This window comes from Oryza glaberrima, chromosome 12 (assembly GCF_000147395.1).
Source record: "Oryza glaberrima chromosome 12, OglaRS2, whole genome shotgun sequence".
NCBI classification, from domain to species: Eukaryota; Viridiplantae; Streptophyta; class Magnoliopsida; order Poales; family Poaceae; genus Oryza; species Oryza glaberrima.
This window is the reverse complement of record NC_068337.1, coordinates 21,565,312-21,580,424: the sequence shown is the minus strand read 5'-3', so window position 1 is coordinate 21,580,424 and position 15,113 is coordinate 21,565,312. Positions and strand designations below refer to the sequence as shown.

At 45.7% G+C, this 15,113-nt stretch overlaps 2 protein-coding genes and 1 pseudogene across 2 annotated transcripts; 1 reads left to right on the top strand and 2 right to left on the bottom strand.

Moving 5' to 3' along the window:
* Positions 1 to 1,144: 1,144 nt before the first annotated feature.
* On the bottom strand, positions 1,145 to 5,520 carry LOC127757783 (chorismate mutase 1, chloroplastic-like). The gene is made up of 6 exons (XM_052283358.1): positions 5,234 to 5,520; positions 3,044 to 3,281; positions 2,889 to 2,975; positions 2,298 to 2,441; positions 1,900 to 1,992; positions 1,145 to 1,640 (listed from the first exon to the last, which is right to left on the bottom strand). Exons 1-6 carry the CDS (start codon positions 5,518 to 5,520, stop codon positions 1,413 to 1,415), a joined length of 1,077 nt encoding a protein of 358 aa, XP_052139318.1. The 3' UTR covers positions 1,145 to 1,412.
* A 2,959-nt stretch (positions 5,521 to 8,479) lies between these two features.
* LOC127756398 (serine/threonine protein phosphatase 2A 57 kDa regulatory subunit B' alpha isoform-like) lies at positions 8,480 to 9,729 on the bottom strand (annotated as a pseudogene).
* On the top strand, positions 9,613 to 12,253 carry LOC127756528 (pentatricopeptide repeat-containing protein At3g29230). Its single transcript, XM_052281872.1, has one exon. It carries the CDS (start codon positions 9,728 to 9,730, stop codon positions 11,555 to 11,557), a length of 1,830 nt encoding a protein of 609 aa, XP_052137832.1. The 5' UTR covers positions 9,613 to 9,727; the 3' UTR covers positions 11,558 to 12,253.
* Positions 12,254 to 15,113: the final 2,860 nt, after the last annotated feature.

Genomic DNA, 15,113 nt, shown 5'->3' with positions numbered 1-15,113 from the left:
GTGGCAGCCATCAGTTCAATTATTAGCAAGGGCGGATCCAGGAACAAAAAAAAATTGGGGGCTCAATTACGCAGTTTCTTCAACCTCTAGCTATCTAAGAACCTTTAGTTATCATTTATGGTGAAAAAATCGAAGGGGGTGCTCCGAGGGTATCCATGGGTCTTGTGGTTGTAGGGGACTCAAGTCCCCCCTACACCCACGGGTCTTGTGGTTGTAGGGGACTCAAGTCCCCCCTACACCCACGTTGGATCCAACCCTGATTATTAGTAATGAGCTTTCATTGAGCTTGTCATTTAGCTGCCTAATGCTCCTGTGAAAACTCTAACAGAAATTACAGATGTTACTACTTACTGATCAGTGATCACACACACACATGTTATTATGTTAATGTCCAAGATCAACTGAACTAGTGATGGCAATGGCAATAGGTCTCAAGTGCAAAAACACAGTACTAAATTTTATATTTTGTCTGAGTTCATTCTCTTGGAATATTCTGGGTTAGGTATACAATGCTAGATTGCTAGTGTGGTAGTTTTTGCCTAACAAGGCAGGACAAGCAACTAGTGTCAGAAAATGGATTGTGAGACAAATTTTTACTGAAATCCTTTGCCAATTCTAGGCTTTTCTGTTCACATAAACTGGCCAAGTTTAAGATGTCCTAAACCAGTAGTAGGTTTTAGCAGAGTTCCAGGACATAAACATAAAGTATAAGTAGACCAAATGTTGACACTGACAAAGCAATGAAAATATCAAGTATAAGGAGACTAGTAGCAGATCAAACAAAGCATGGGCTAAAAGCTTGAGTTTCAGTTCAGATGCTCACGGTTCAGGTTGTAATTCAGTAAAGTTGCAATCACTTGATGTTCTACTGAAAACTGAACTGCAACTACATGATTACATGAAGGTACCAGACTGCAATTACTGAAAGTAAAGCTGAACTGCAACACAACCTGAGAAACAAAACAAGGGCCTAATTATTTGAGTTGTAAGCTGCTGTCCACAGTTCAGAACTGAAACTGGTGAATATCTTGAGATAAGACAGGCAAAGGCCAAGCAAAGAATGAAAAGAGAAATAGTTTTGACAAGCTAGTAAAGAGACCAGGAGCAGATCAAAGATAAGCATTTGACAACAAGATCATGTTTCACCATAGAAATAGCTCAAATCTTGGCTTTTCAATTCAGACAACCTCCATTCAAGTTGCAATTCAGTACCAAATGCTCTGCTGAGAACTGAACTTTCAACTACAGGATTACATGAAGATACCAAACTGCAAACTACTGAAACTAAAACTGAACTCAAAGCAGTATCTGGTAAAACAAAACATAAGGGCCTAATTATTCAAGTTCAGAACTGAAACTGGAGAGAGAGCATCTTGTAGATGGACAGGCAAAGGATAGTTGGGGCTCAAAACTCAATCCAGCCTCTTGAGGAGGTACTGCACTTGCACTTCCTTGGTCAGTGGCATGATCCACTTGTCATACAGCTCCACGGCCAGCTCCGGCTCGATCTTGAGCTTAATTTCGTTCTCCAGATCTTCACTCACCACCTGGCCGAAGGTCATGGCCTTGCTCATCACGCGGGCCCTCACGTCATCCTCCACCTTCGCGAACGTCAGCAATTCCATCAGCTTGTCACTGTCCTGAAAACACCCAAAAAAAAAAAGGTTTGATCAGTGAGATGTACAATGCTGATAGATCAGGATTGCAATGTAGTACTAGAGATTAAGATGGTTGTGCTTAATTGTGTGATTACTGATTAGTAAGTAACTCAAGCAGATAATGTACAATGAAGTAGAGATGATGAACTGTACTGTGCTCTTATTGTAACTCTAACCAATCAGACAGACTACCCACTGTTCCATTTCAGAAAAAAAGAAAGAGAGAGAACTGTATCCTTGCCTTGTTTAAGATTGCAGGCGTGTACGTATCAGGTGCCCCCTGGAACTTAGCCTCTGCCACATACTTGCCATAGTGAATCCTCTTGGAGAGTGCCTGCAATTGCAAGAGTTTCCCAAGTTCAGTTCAAACCAAAGAAAAAAGGAGTGAACTTCTGGTTGCACAAATTTTCATGAGGCCCAAAACATGTTTCACATACTAATTTCATTTTTTGAGCAGGGTGCCACATTAAGAGTTTAAGAAATTCTGTGTAAACTGCAACATTGGATCATAAGCACAATAATATTGTTTCAACAAGAAATCACTTGTCATTTGGACTACCCATAATACATTCAAGGTTTCAAGACTAAGTTGTGACATGAGTTTAAATGTGAGGTGATCAGATTATCAAACAAAATCACCTGCAGAATTAACATGTCCCAGCATGCGCTCGATCCACAGTTACCGTCACTTCCTTCCTTCACAAGCCTTGGCAGAAGATCACCAAAGTACACATCCCAGATCCTTTTGTTTATGTTGATGTTAGCAGCAGCTGGATGCAGAACCTGTGTAGTGTCAAATAGTACAGTTTTTGCTGATGACATGATTTTGGAGACAGACAGTAACAGACAATTTGTTCTGAATAAAGAGTAGCAGATGACTGAATATAGATGGTTACTAAGATGTTGACCTGAAACTTCTAATTTTAAATGTCACCAATCATAAGTAGTAAGTTCAGAAATTTATATTAGGAAACAGTGACATGATCACATTATCATAAGAACCTAATACCAATATCATTATCAGCATGTGCACGAAAGAACTGGAATTGCAGAGCTAGTAAACAGCATGGCAAGACAGACAGATTTAAACATATAAATCACATTGTCAAAAAGTATAGCACATCAGCATGGCACAAAAAGAGTAAAACACAGACAGGTTTAACAGTCAACACATAAATCACATTATCACAAAGTGACTCTAAAATTGGGGGAGTGAGATATATATATTACATTCTCATACTCAACAGATGGCTCCACCACCTCCAGCAAATTCTCAGGGAAGAAAGGATGCTCATCCGGGCTCTTGTACCTCCCCATCTGAAAGGATGTCACAACATTATTCTGTCCCTGTCACAAATTCAGAATGCAGAAATGAATGAACTCACTCTAGCATGCATCTTCTCGGTCTTTTTAACCATGAACTCGACCAGGGAGCCATTGAACCCGACGATCCTGGAAGCGTTGGGGTCGTAGGTGTCCGGGTTGTAGCAGAACTGTGACCTCTCCAGAAGGCCGAAGATGATGGTGTCCTCATGCCTCATCAGCGTGCTCCTGATGCTGCCAATGGTCAACACATTGCTCTTGTTGCTCTCTTCCACACCCTCTTTGCTCTCTTCCACAGCCCTACAACAACATGATTAGAGATAAATAGAGTCAGGGTGTTGAACAAAGCTAAATAAGCAGTAAACTGATCCTACATGATGAATAATGAACTAAATGATGAATAATGCAATAAATGAACAGTGAACTCTTAACACAGCTAAAAACTAATGTTACACTCAAAATATACTTGAACAGTGCAATTAATACGGGAACAGTGAACTAATGTTACACAGTATATTATTATACAAATATACTTGAAGATTTCAGACAAACTTCAAGATGAAACTTTAGCCTGACCCGCATGACCAGAAATAAGCTTCAAGATGTTCAAGAAAGCTAAAAAAGTGGGGACTAACACCTTGCACTAGTTCATGTTGTGACAAAACAAGATCAAGGTGAAGCACAAAGTGATCCAAAGTACCATAGTTATCAACTTGCACACGACGAATAATCATAAATAAAACAACCGAAATCTCTAAATGGAGTAAGGGGGGACCAAAGCTTGAACAAAAATACCGGCAGATCAGTACAAGAACCGAGGCATTCATCCACAAGAAGAAGACAAAAAAAAAAACACCAAAAACACAAAGCTAGAACAAAGAAGATAAAAAAAAAAAAGCAAAAGGGGCTTAACTTTTGACCCCTCCTGGCAGTAAAACACCAAAGAAAACCCAGAAACTCTTGAACCAAAATCATTGAAACATACTTATCAAGAAACCTAGAAATACTACTCAAGAAACCAAGAACCGAATAATATTGCTTATCATCAAGGAAAAAAAAATGGCACGACAAAAAAAAAGAAAAAGAGAAAGAACGTGAGTGGGTAGATCATGCATGAGAAGGCATGAACCCCTGGAGTGAAGACAAGATCAAATTAAAAGGCATAAAACGATCAGAAAAGAAAGTAAAGCAATTCGAGACCCAAGAAAGCATGCAGGCTTTTGATCGTCCGAACAAGAAAAGCAAAAGCTAGCACGTACGTCGAACTCGTCGTCAAGCTGTGCAAAAACTATTGATCTCTTGCATGCAGCTTTGAGACGAACATTTTGAGCTCAACTCTGGATCTATGGTTACCTTTACCAAGAAACCTAGAAGCCAAACCAAAACCTCCCAAGAAAAACAAAGATCCAACACCAAAAGTTCAAGAACATCCACACCCTCCATGCAACCAAAAGACGGCAGAAATCCAACCTGTTCAAGCCTTTAGTCGTCGATCGATCGTTCTCAAGTCTCAACTCAAACCAACCAAAAGAAACCCTGGAACATCACACGTACTACTGCAACGCTGCATGCACGCGTTTGCGTCCAAGAAACCGAGAGAGATCATCACATCAACCGGGCTTCCGATGAACCCAAGAGATCTCTACCGTTCGATGCATGGATCGGCATGAAAAGCATATATATGCAGCTTCGTTACCCAACCAAGAACACGAGATCTCAACGCAGAAGAAACGCAAACGAAGAGAGAGCATCTGCCGCTGCAACTTTAACTGCGAAAAGAGGAGTCCAGCTTTGGATATCAAAACACCCAAAGCTGTCCATCTCACAGTGCAACAACTTCTCAAGTTCTCCTCCTCCAAGAACATCCAAAGAAACCCAAGAACACACGTACTCTGCAGCATGGTTGCCTCTCCAAGACACCGAGAGATCATCAACCGGGCTTTCGAGGAAGCCAAAATAGATCTCTACCCCTGGATGTCACTAGGATCATCGGCATGATCAAGAGCAAGCACAACCAAGAACACATGAGATCGTTTCGATCAGTGAAAAAGAAATGCAAACGCAAAGTATTCTGCTGCAACTTTAACTGTGAACTACAGAGGAGTGCAGCTTTGGATACCAAAACATCCAAACCTGCCCCCATCTCGCAGTGCAATTTTCTCACAAGTTTTTCCTCCAAGAAACCAAGCAAATTCAAAACCACCAAAGAACACACAAGAACACAGCAAAACCCCACACCACACACAGCTCACCCTGACGACGACTTGGGCGCCGCCGCCGCCGGAGCCACCACCGACAGCAGCGGCGGGTTGGCGGCCGCGATGAGGGGCTTGGCGGAGGCGGCCGCGGGTGGTCCCAGTGGCAGAGACGCCGGGGACTGGTTCGCCGCCGCCGCCGCCCCAGCGGCGGGGAGCGCGAGCGGGGTGGAGCGGGCCGCGGCCTTGTCCAGGGGAAGCTCCATTGGAGGCGGAGGAGGAGGCTGGAGGTGGAAGAAGATGGCAATGGAGTGGTGGCGGTGAGCTTGGCTTGTGGCCGCCATGGCCGGCTTTTATAGAGAGAAATGGTTGGGGTTGGAGCGATCCCCCACCGTCCGATCGGATCTGGACGGCCGTGATGAGCTTTGTATGCCTCTGCGGCTGTGGTAGAACCGCACCTTGTGCTGTTGATGGATTGTGGACCGTCGGATCGTGCGTTGGGTGGCTGAGATGGTGTAAGGATGAGTAAGAAATGTGGGAGGGTCGTGAAGAGTGTGATTATATTGGTACTTGGAAGCAATTAAAAAAGGATTAAACGTATCCATTACCATCGCGATAAACGACACATATGTTGTTGATTGTGTATAATTTGTTTTCGAAAATACCTTACGTAAAAAGGCGGAAAGAAACAATGCTGGAAAATATATCGAGAACGCTACATTGTCGGTATGCTTTTCTAATAAACGGTATACATACATAACCACGTCGACAATGTGTGGATAAGTAATAATTAAGATAGAAAAAGGTGCGAGCGAACCAAAATACTAACGTGTAAAGCGAGAAGGAAACAATGTGTAGGATAAATATATCATATACTTTCCTCCTCTATATACAAACATCATAACTTGACATCTCTATCTCTTCTATTTACGTACTATATCTAGATCGTCTCATTTTTATTGTATTTGGCACAAAGCGTAGTGTGTATGAGTTCTCCATATCCAAATTATAGTATTATACCATGTATGAAAAAAATCACCAAGTATCTTAAATACTCCTAACCATCAAGATTTTTCTTTTTTGAAAAAAAGTTTGTGAGTAAACCAAAGGGAGGGGTAAAAAAGCGAAGCGAGAATTAAACCAAGGGGAAGCACAAGCACATGCATTGTCCATGCATGATACGTAGCGGCGAAGAAAGCAATTGCCAGCTAATTAAGCAGCGATCCTGTCCCTCCATTTTTCTCCTTGCTTTCCGGATGGCCGTCCGATCGTTGAACGAATCTTCTTCTTCGCGCGCGGGCCAAGCCAAGCCAAGCCAGCGCCATTGCTTGGTGATTAATTACTCCACTAATTACGGATTACTGCTAATCTTATGTACTTTGGGTTAATTAGCGCTGCTAATGACGAGAGAGAGATTAGGATTAGCACACACTTGGAGGCAGAGGCGGTTGGCGAGTCAGGACGTGTCAGGGTGAGTCAAGCTGATCCCCTCCCCTGAGGTGGGTCCCACCAGAGCAGCAGAGCATCTCTTCCTTTCTTTTTTTCCTTTTTGTTTTCTTCCGTCTACTTTTCATATTTGTTTTGAACTTTTCATTTGATAAAAAAAAAAAAGGTCATGTGTACAAACACATTGATGGAATCCAAAGCATGTATTCGTTCAAATTTTTTTCTGGCTTTGAAATCCGGCATGCAGCTGGCATTAGCCGTTTTAATCTTCTCGCATTCATGACATTTATCTTGCCGTTTCAAAAAAGAAAAAGGAGTACTAAAATTGCTAAATGACAAAAATGTTTATGATAGCTTTTGCTCTGGCAGCCCAAGTACAATGACGGCCCATGCTAAGCCCAACTCAAAATGATCGCTCAACTAGGCCCATAACCAAACGGGCCCAAACCGTCAGACCCATCAAGAAGGAATAAGTTCACTTCGTGATCCTCAAAAGTGATCGAAATCTAATTCGTGATCCTAAACCACAAAACCAGATATCTCGACCCTCAAACTCTTAAAACCAGTGCAATTTGACTCACTCAGCGGTTTTGAAGGGCGGTTTCACTGACGTGGTACCTACGTGGCATTCCAGTCATCAAATAAATTTTAAAAATAAAGTGGGACCCACCTGTCAATGACTCCCTCCTATATTCTCTCTTTCTTCTCGTTGGCGGCGGCGGCGGCTGGCGGCATCGGGGCGCAGCGGAACTAGGGGCGGCAGTCGGCGGCGTCGGCATCCGGCGGTGGGGACGACGTTCGGCAGCCCGGGGAAGGACCCGTTTGCCCAATTGACAAAGCCATCGCCGTCGGCCTTCTCCGCCTCATGCCACTTCCATCCGCTTCCTCCCACGGCGACGGCGGAATGCGGTCGGGAGAGGGGGGAGCAGCGCGATGTCGGTGTAGGACGGAACTGGCCGCCGCAGCCTTAGCTTCTACACTCCAACGCTAACGGCGTAGCTGCCGCTCCTCCTTGGGTCGGCACCGCTTCCGCTTCCTCCTACGGCGACGGCGGGATGTGGTCGGGGAGTGAGATGGGAAGCGGCGCTGGCTGCCGCAGCCTTAACTTCGGCGCCCCGACGCGGACGGCCAAGCCGCCGCTCCTCCTTGGGCCGGTGCCGCTTCCATTCGCCTCCTCCCACGGCAGCGGCGGGATACGGTCGGGGAGCGAACTGGGGAGTGGCGCGAGGGACGGAGGTTAAAGGAAAAAGTCCACTTAGACTCCCTTAATTGTTCACCGAATCTAATTCGTGACCCTTAATTGTAAAACCGGGTAGGATGACTCCCCGAATTATTGAAGCCAGTGCAATTTGACTCCTCCAGCGGTTTTGGAGAGCGGTTTTGCTTACGTGACGCTGATGTGGCAGTGCTAACCCGGTTTTCATTACACGTGGCACTTATGTGGCATTTAGAATTAAAAAAATATATGTGGGGCCCATATGCCATTCAAACACAAAATATATCATGGGACCCACCTACATATGGACCACGTGTCATCCTTTTTCCTTCCCTTCTTCCTCCTCCCCCTCTCTCTCTCCCTTCTCTCTCTTCTCTCTCCCCCTTTTCTCTTCCCCCCTTCGGAAGCATTGATGGTGGCGGCGGCCGGGGGCTGGAGTGGTGACGGCAGCGTGCGGGCGAGGGCTGGAGCGGTGACGACCGCGCCACCGCCTGCCCCGTCTCCAAGCAGTCCCACCGCCGCTCCCCCTCTAGGCCCGGCCGGCGCTCGGATCCAGCGCGAACCCGGATGTTGGAAGCAAGCAGTAATTATGCATGTGCTACTTAATTGAATGTGGAAATGTAGATGAAATCGATTTTTTTTTACTGAAATGAAATCGATTGTGAAAATGGAGGAAGAAGCACACAAACCTGTGAGCTGCAGCTGCTGACGCAGCGGGCAATCCGGGAGCAGACAGGGACGACGAGCTTGTCGAAGTGGTGCTGGTCGAGGATCTCGACGATCTCCTCGAGCTCGTCGATGAGCAGCACCTCCTTCTGGCAGTTGGTCGCCGACCAGTGGCGGAGGAAGATGTCCCGGACGACGGATGCTGCCGCAGTAGGAGAGCTGGCGGTGGCATGTGTGCACCCACCGCGTCCGGTGCAGCGGCAGCAGCACGCGCGCCATGAACGCCCGGTGCTCCTCCTTGAGCGGCACGACGAAGCCATTGATGATGTTGCCGCAGATCTCGAGCAGCTCACCGACTCCGCAGTGGCGCTCGGGCTCCGCCGGGGACGTGCCGTAGACGAACCGGAGCAGCGTGACGGCCATGGTGCGTTGCATAAACGCGCGCTCGACGGTGAGCTTGGAGTAGAGCTGGTGGTAGACAGTCTTGAGGCGGTCGCGGTCGCGCGGGTCCTCGGAGGCGAAGAGCGCCACGAGGCCGGCGAGGAAGCTCCGGTCGACGTGGTTGCGGAGCGTCCTGGTGTCCGCGGCGGCAACCGCGGCAGTGAGCACGTCGTAGACGAGGTGGAGGTGCGGCCACGATCGACGGGAGCAGCACCATCACGGGGACCTCGTCGTCGAGCACGTCGGACGGCGGCATTGCCCGGAGGCAGGAACAAGTTGGCGGCGACCATCTTGACCAGCGCCACCATCACCCGGTGGTCCAGCCCCTGCGGCGGCTGCTTCTTCCCGCTCACCACGTCAGCGCCACGTGAGCAAAACCACCCTCCAAAACCGTTGGAGGAGTCAAATTACACTGGTTTCAATAATTTAGGGAGTCGTCCTATCCGGTTTTACAGTAAAGGGTGACGAATTAGATTCGGTGAACAATTAAGGGAGTCTAAGTGGACTTTTTCCGAGGCTAAATGCATCGTTGCATAGGGCCAGCCCACATATAGTCAGGCCCAACCAAACCAAACGCCTCACTACATGTCTAATCCTAGTCCACCTGGAAGAGGTTTTGCCCGGGCCCACCTGTCAGCCACCCGGAGACAACAACCTTAGCCCCTTCTCCAGCTTCCCCTTCCTCACCGGCCACGCCTCTCTCGCCACGCCTCCTCTCCGGCGACCGCCGCCGCCGCCGCCGCCGCTGCCGCCGAAGAGGATTCGTGAAGTGGTCCGTGTCCATGTCCACGGCCGCGTCGTCGTCGGCATCGGCGGTCCGGCCGCCGCCGACGTGGGGGGCGCCGTCGCAGAGGCGGCTGGTGGAGCAGCACCTGGCGTCGCTGCCGCGCGGCCTCCCGCGGGCCGCCCACGTGCGGGAGCTCCACGCGCAGGTGCTCAAGCAGGGCCTCCACCTCAACCCGCGCGCCGCGGCGAGGCTGGTGTCCGCCTACGCGCTCCTCCGCCTCCTCCCGTCCTCCCGCCGCGTCTTCGACGCGATCCGGGACCCGCACGCCGACGCCTTCCTCGCCAACACCATGCTCCGCGCCTACGCGCTGGGGGGCGCGCCGCGCGACGCGCTCGCCGCGTTCTCCGCCATGCCGCGCAGGGACAGCTTCACCTACTCCTTCCTCATCAAGGCGCTCTCCGCCGCGGGCGTCGCCCCGGTCCGCGCGGTGCACTCGCACGTCGTCAAGCTCGGGTCCGTCGAGGACACCTTCGTCGGGAACGCGCTTATCGACGCCTACTCCAAGAACGGCGGGTTCTCGGACGCCCGGAAGGTGTTCGACGAAATGCCGGAGCGGGATGTCGTGTCCTGGAACACGGCTATGGCGGCGATGGTGCGGGAGGGGGAGCTGGCTGGCGCGAGGAAGTTGTTTGACGAGATGCCAGAGAAGGACACGGTGAGCTGGAACACGATCCTGGATGGCTACACAAAGGCAGGTGAGGTGGAGGCGGCGTTCGAGCTGTTTCAGCGCATGCCGGAGAGGAATGTCGTGTCGTGGTCGACGATGGTTTCTGGTTACTGCAAGAAGGGTGACCTGGAGATGGCTCGGGTGATCTTTGACAAGATGCCTAGCAAGAACTTGGTGACATGGACTATAATGGTCTCGGCATGTGCACAGAAAGGGCTTGTTGATGAGGCAGGTAAGTTGTTTGCTCAGATGAAGGAGGCTTCCGTGGAACTTGATGTTGCCGCGGTTGTGAGTATCCTGGCTGCGTGTGCAGAGTCAGGCTCTCTTTCACTTGGAAAGAGGATTCACCGATACGTGCGAAAGAGGAATCTAGGGAGATCAACCCATGTGTGCAATGCACTGATTGACATGTTTTGCAAATGTGGGTGTGTGAACCGAGCGGATTATGTCTTTGACACTGAGACTGTTCAGAAGGATTCGGTGTCATGGAACAGCATCATTGGAGGTTTTGCAATGCATGGGCATGGAGACAAGGCACTGGAGCTCTTTGCTCAAATGAAGCAACAGGGATTTAACCCTGATGCTGTGACAATGATCAATGTTCTTAGTGCATGCACACACATGGGGTTTGTGGATGAGGGCCGCCGGTATTTCTCCAACATGGAGAGGGATTATGGCATCATGCCTCAGATAGAGCATTACGGTTGTATGATCGACCTTCTTGGCCGTGGAGGGCTCATCAAGGAAGCTGTCGACCTCATCAAAAGCATGCCTTGGGAGCCTAATGAGGTTATATGGGGATCCCTTCTCAGTGCATGCCGACTGCATAAGAATGTGGAGTATGCAGAAATAGCAGTGAACGAGTTGAGCAAGCTGCAGCCGTCGAATGCAGGGAACTATGCTGTCCTCTCGAACATCTATGCTGAGGCTGGGCAGTGGAGTGACATGGCAAAGGCAAGGATGCAGATGAAAGGAACTGGGTCGCAGAAAACAGCAGGATCAAGCTGGGTCGAACTCAATGAGACGTTCCATGAGTTCACCGTGGGGGATAGAAAGCACCAAGATTCAGACCAGATATCTGAGATGGTTGACAGATTGAGCTCGCATGTTAAGCATGTTGGCTGTGTTCCAGCAGGCCATGAGCTGCTTGTGCAGTGAGTCGTTTATTAGGGCAATGCATGCTTATAGGCTATTGCAAATTTGGGAACCTCTGCCTGGTCATTAACCTTGCAGATCATGTGATCTGAAGAAAGGAAGCACCATTCCTTGTACTGCCTGCAATCAAGAAGGTGGTAGGACATGGTACAGAAGCTTCTTTGATTGAGTGAACAGCCTTGGATGTGTTGAAAGCATGAGGCATTCATCAGCTTCTGCGCATCTGCCATCAGGTTTGCTCTGTTAATGACTGTTACCATGACGACAGATGATGATGGGGGTGACTGACAAAACACTGACAATGGTCGGATAGTTCATGGTTAGGGCCTTCACTTCATCTGGTTAGACAAAACCGAAACAAAGGTTTATGGTTAGGGCCTTCTGAAAAAGCAGAAGACAGGAACTCAAGATTCAACAGAGCAGCATTTTTCTCTTTCCACTGCAACAGTACAATGTTAGCGCATAAGAATAGTATATTTTGGAGGTTTTACAGTTCTTGACTTCATATTTTACATGTATCATCCTTTTCTAAACGAACGTATGAATGAAGAAGTATATATTGTTCTATCAAATTTCAATGCAGATATCTTCATGCATTGAGAACATATTTGTGGTATTTCACATAAATACATGTAGACCATCTATTCAAATTTTTGTATATTGTAAAGAATCACATTTTATGTTGCTGTGATGCTAAGTATTCAACACAATAGTATTTCTCAACTTTTGAAAGCTGGGTCAATCATTATCATTTGGTTCTAAAGGGGAAAAAAAAACATTGGCATCTGTGACTCTGGAGATGTACCTAACCTGAATATTTTAGGTTATCGAGTGGAATGTTTGGAGCTCCAATAATCAGTTAACCAAGTTCAGACTGTTCCAAGATTCGCCATTTTCTTAAAAAGAAAAGTCACTTCGATGCTATCAAGAAAAGAAAACGAAATGTGCGGCTTAAAAATATGTTCCAAGGATCTCAAATAAAATGTGCTGGCCGGTTAATATTTCTTCAAAGTAACAGAAACAGTCTAAACATGATCCTAGTAAGTTTACACAACAATCAAGATCCAAATAAGCTTTTAAAATATACCACGAGTCCATGACCCTAAGCTGACTCTGCACCTGGAAAATAAACAGAGATATTATTCTAAACCAAAGGATTAACAGTATATCAGATACCTAAGGAGGCAGTTCCATTGGCCCTAAAGAAAGATATCTTCTATGGAACATTATATATTCTCCTTTACAGAGAAGATATCAAAAACAATCTTGAAAAGGTATACTGGACTCATATACTATTATAGACAAGAATATTTCAGATGTCTAGTCAGTTTGAAGAAAAGAGAAGAACATTTTCTTTACTCAGAAAAGGATATGAGAATTTTTTTTTGGTGACAAGTGCATCAGCTGCATCTGCAAGGCAAGAAGCAGAACAATTGTGTTTATCTGAAAAAATGACTCAGATGGTTTGTTTAAACAGTTGATTGTGAATTGTTTTTCATGCAAAGTTTGGGATGTCTGCCCCATGTTTTTGAACCGTTGATTTATTTACTGTTGGACTTTATTACCCCACCAGCTTCTGCCTTTAAAGCTTCGAGATTTGTTCAGGCCAAGGAATCCAATCTGGGGGATCTTATGAACGTAAGCCTTGTGTAACCCCCTTGTGCTGCATTAGTTGAGACTCAATGGTGATTACTTGTGAAGTTGGTAGAGATTGTACTATTTTTTTTTACCCCACTTTACTATTTTCTTCTGTGAGGATATTTCACTCCTCTTGTTCAGAGTCTTCAGACTATCAAGTCTAAAGCAACTTATCTTTGAATTTGATTAAAATTTAGCAAACATATATTTAACTGTATACTTTTTAGGCGTAAAGCGTAAGATTATATTTATATGACATAAATAGACAAGCAAAAAAAAAGTTGCAGCTCCTTAATATTATATTATAGATATTAATCTTTCCAAAAATTCATTATTTATAGATACATAACCAAATAGAAAATTCCAATGGACCCAATTAACGGCAATAAAAAGACTCTTACACATTAATATTAGCCTTTAGCCTATAATTCAAAAACCTACATATATCATCCGAATGTGATGCATCACACTAATCTCGCTGAGCTATCATACACGGTTGAATAACCAAGGTCGGCATATCTTCTCTGTTCTAGCATGACGAAGCATCAACCAGGGACGAAAATCATGTGTGGGGTAACTTGGGCTTAAGCCCCCACTCGTGACAAATAATTTCAATGCGAAAATACCAAATTTTAGATACAGTTTCAGTGAAAATTTTAAAACAGCATGGTTCATCCCTACTCTCGATGAAATCTCGCCTCTACCCCTAGCATCAACCAAATCTAGATAGACACAAAATTCATATCATTGTAAACCGCTCGAATGCTCCTAGTCCCTAAAAAAAATGAAAATGAAAAACCGATGAATACACATTTCCCCTTTCGCCTCGCATTTCCGGTTCAAACCGGGCACGCGGGAGCGAATGGGCACAGAAGATCCATGCTGATCTGGGGGGCCGTGGTCGGTATCAGAAAGGAAGAAACGGCAGAGAAGCAGATCTTAGAGACCGTCCTTTTCCTTTGCTTGGTCGTCGATCAGTTGAGCTCATCGTTAGCGAGTGAAGTGAGATGCAAACTATATAAACAAATCGAGACATCCATCCGTCACGTGACCCACGCAAACGCAAACGCCAACCACCATCTCGCCTCAATCCATCCACATCGACCCAATTAACACCATAATTAACTAATCCCATCGAATGGTCACATTGAGAATCTTTGAGTATTTTACCTCTTCCTGTCACTGTGATACTATTTTATATTTTATAAACTTAACTTTAAAGTTGATTTTGTGGATTTTTTATATTAGTTTATTTTACAGCATTTTTTATTATTAAAGACACGTATATAAAAATTGTATATATAAATATTTTCCTTCTTAATAAACAGTATGAGTAGGTATAAGGATAAGCGAAACGATGGGACTGTTTGATGGTTTCAGTTTTTAAAGAAATACATAAGTACTTTTTAACATATTCCATATTAGGTGTTGCATCGTAGATATAATCATGAGTCGGTATGTTATGATCCAACCATTTAAAATATATTTATGGTTAAAGTTAAAATTGTATTGGTCAATAATTACAGTTATTTGACTGGAGGAGTAACAAATCGGACAATACTGCTGGCAAGGGACAACAGTAGTAACCCGTATTAGAATTTAGCACCTTCGTTCTTTTTTAAGTTAATGTTTTAGATATTAATACAGCCTTTAGTGTATATATTTGATGTTTTTTCTATTTTTTTTGTAAATATATTTAAATACACTAGAGTATATTGGCATACACGGTTAGTCCCAGCTGGCCGATGTTTTATTTCTTTTTTTTTTGCGGGGAGATGTTTTATTTCTTAAGGCCATCCACGCTGGATAATTTAACCTCTTCTGTTAAGTCATTAGTTACCAACCACCTACTTTTAGTGGTAAATTACAAAATTGTGATGGATAACATATTCTAAAGATTGAGGTGGTTGGAACCATGAGT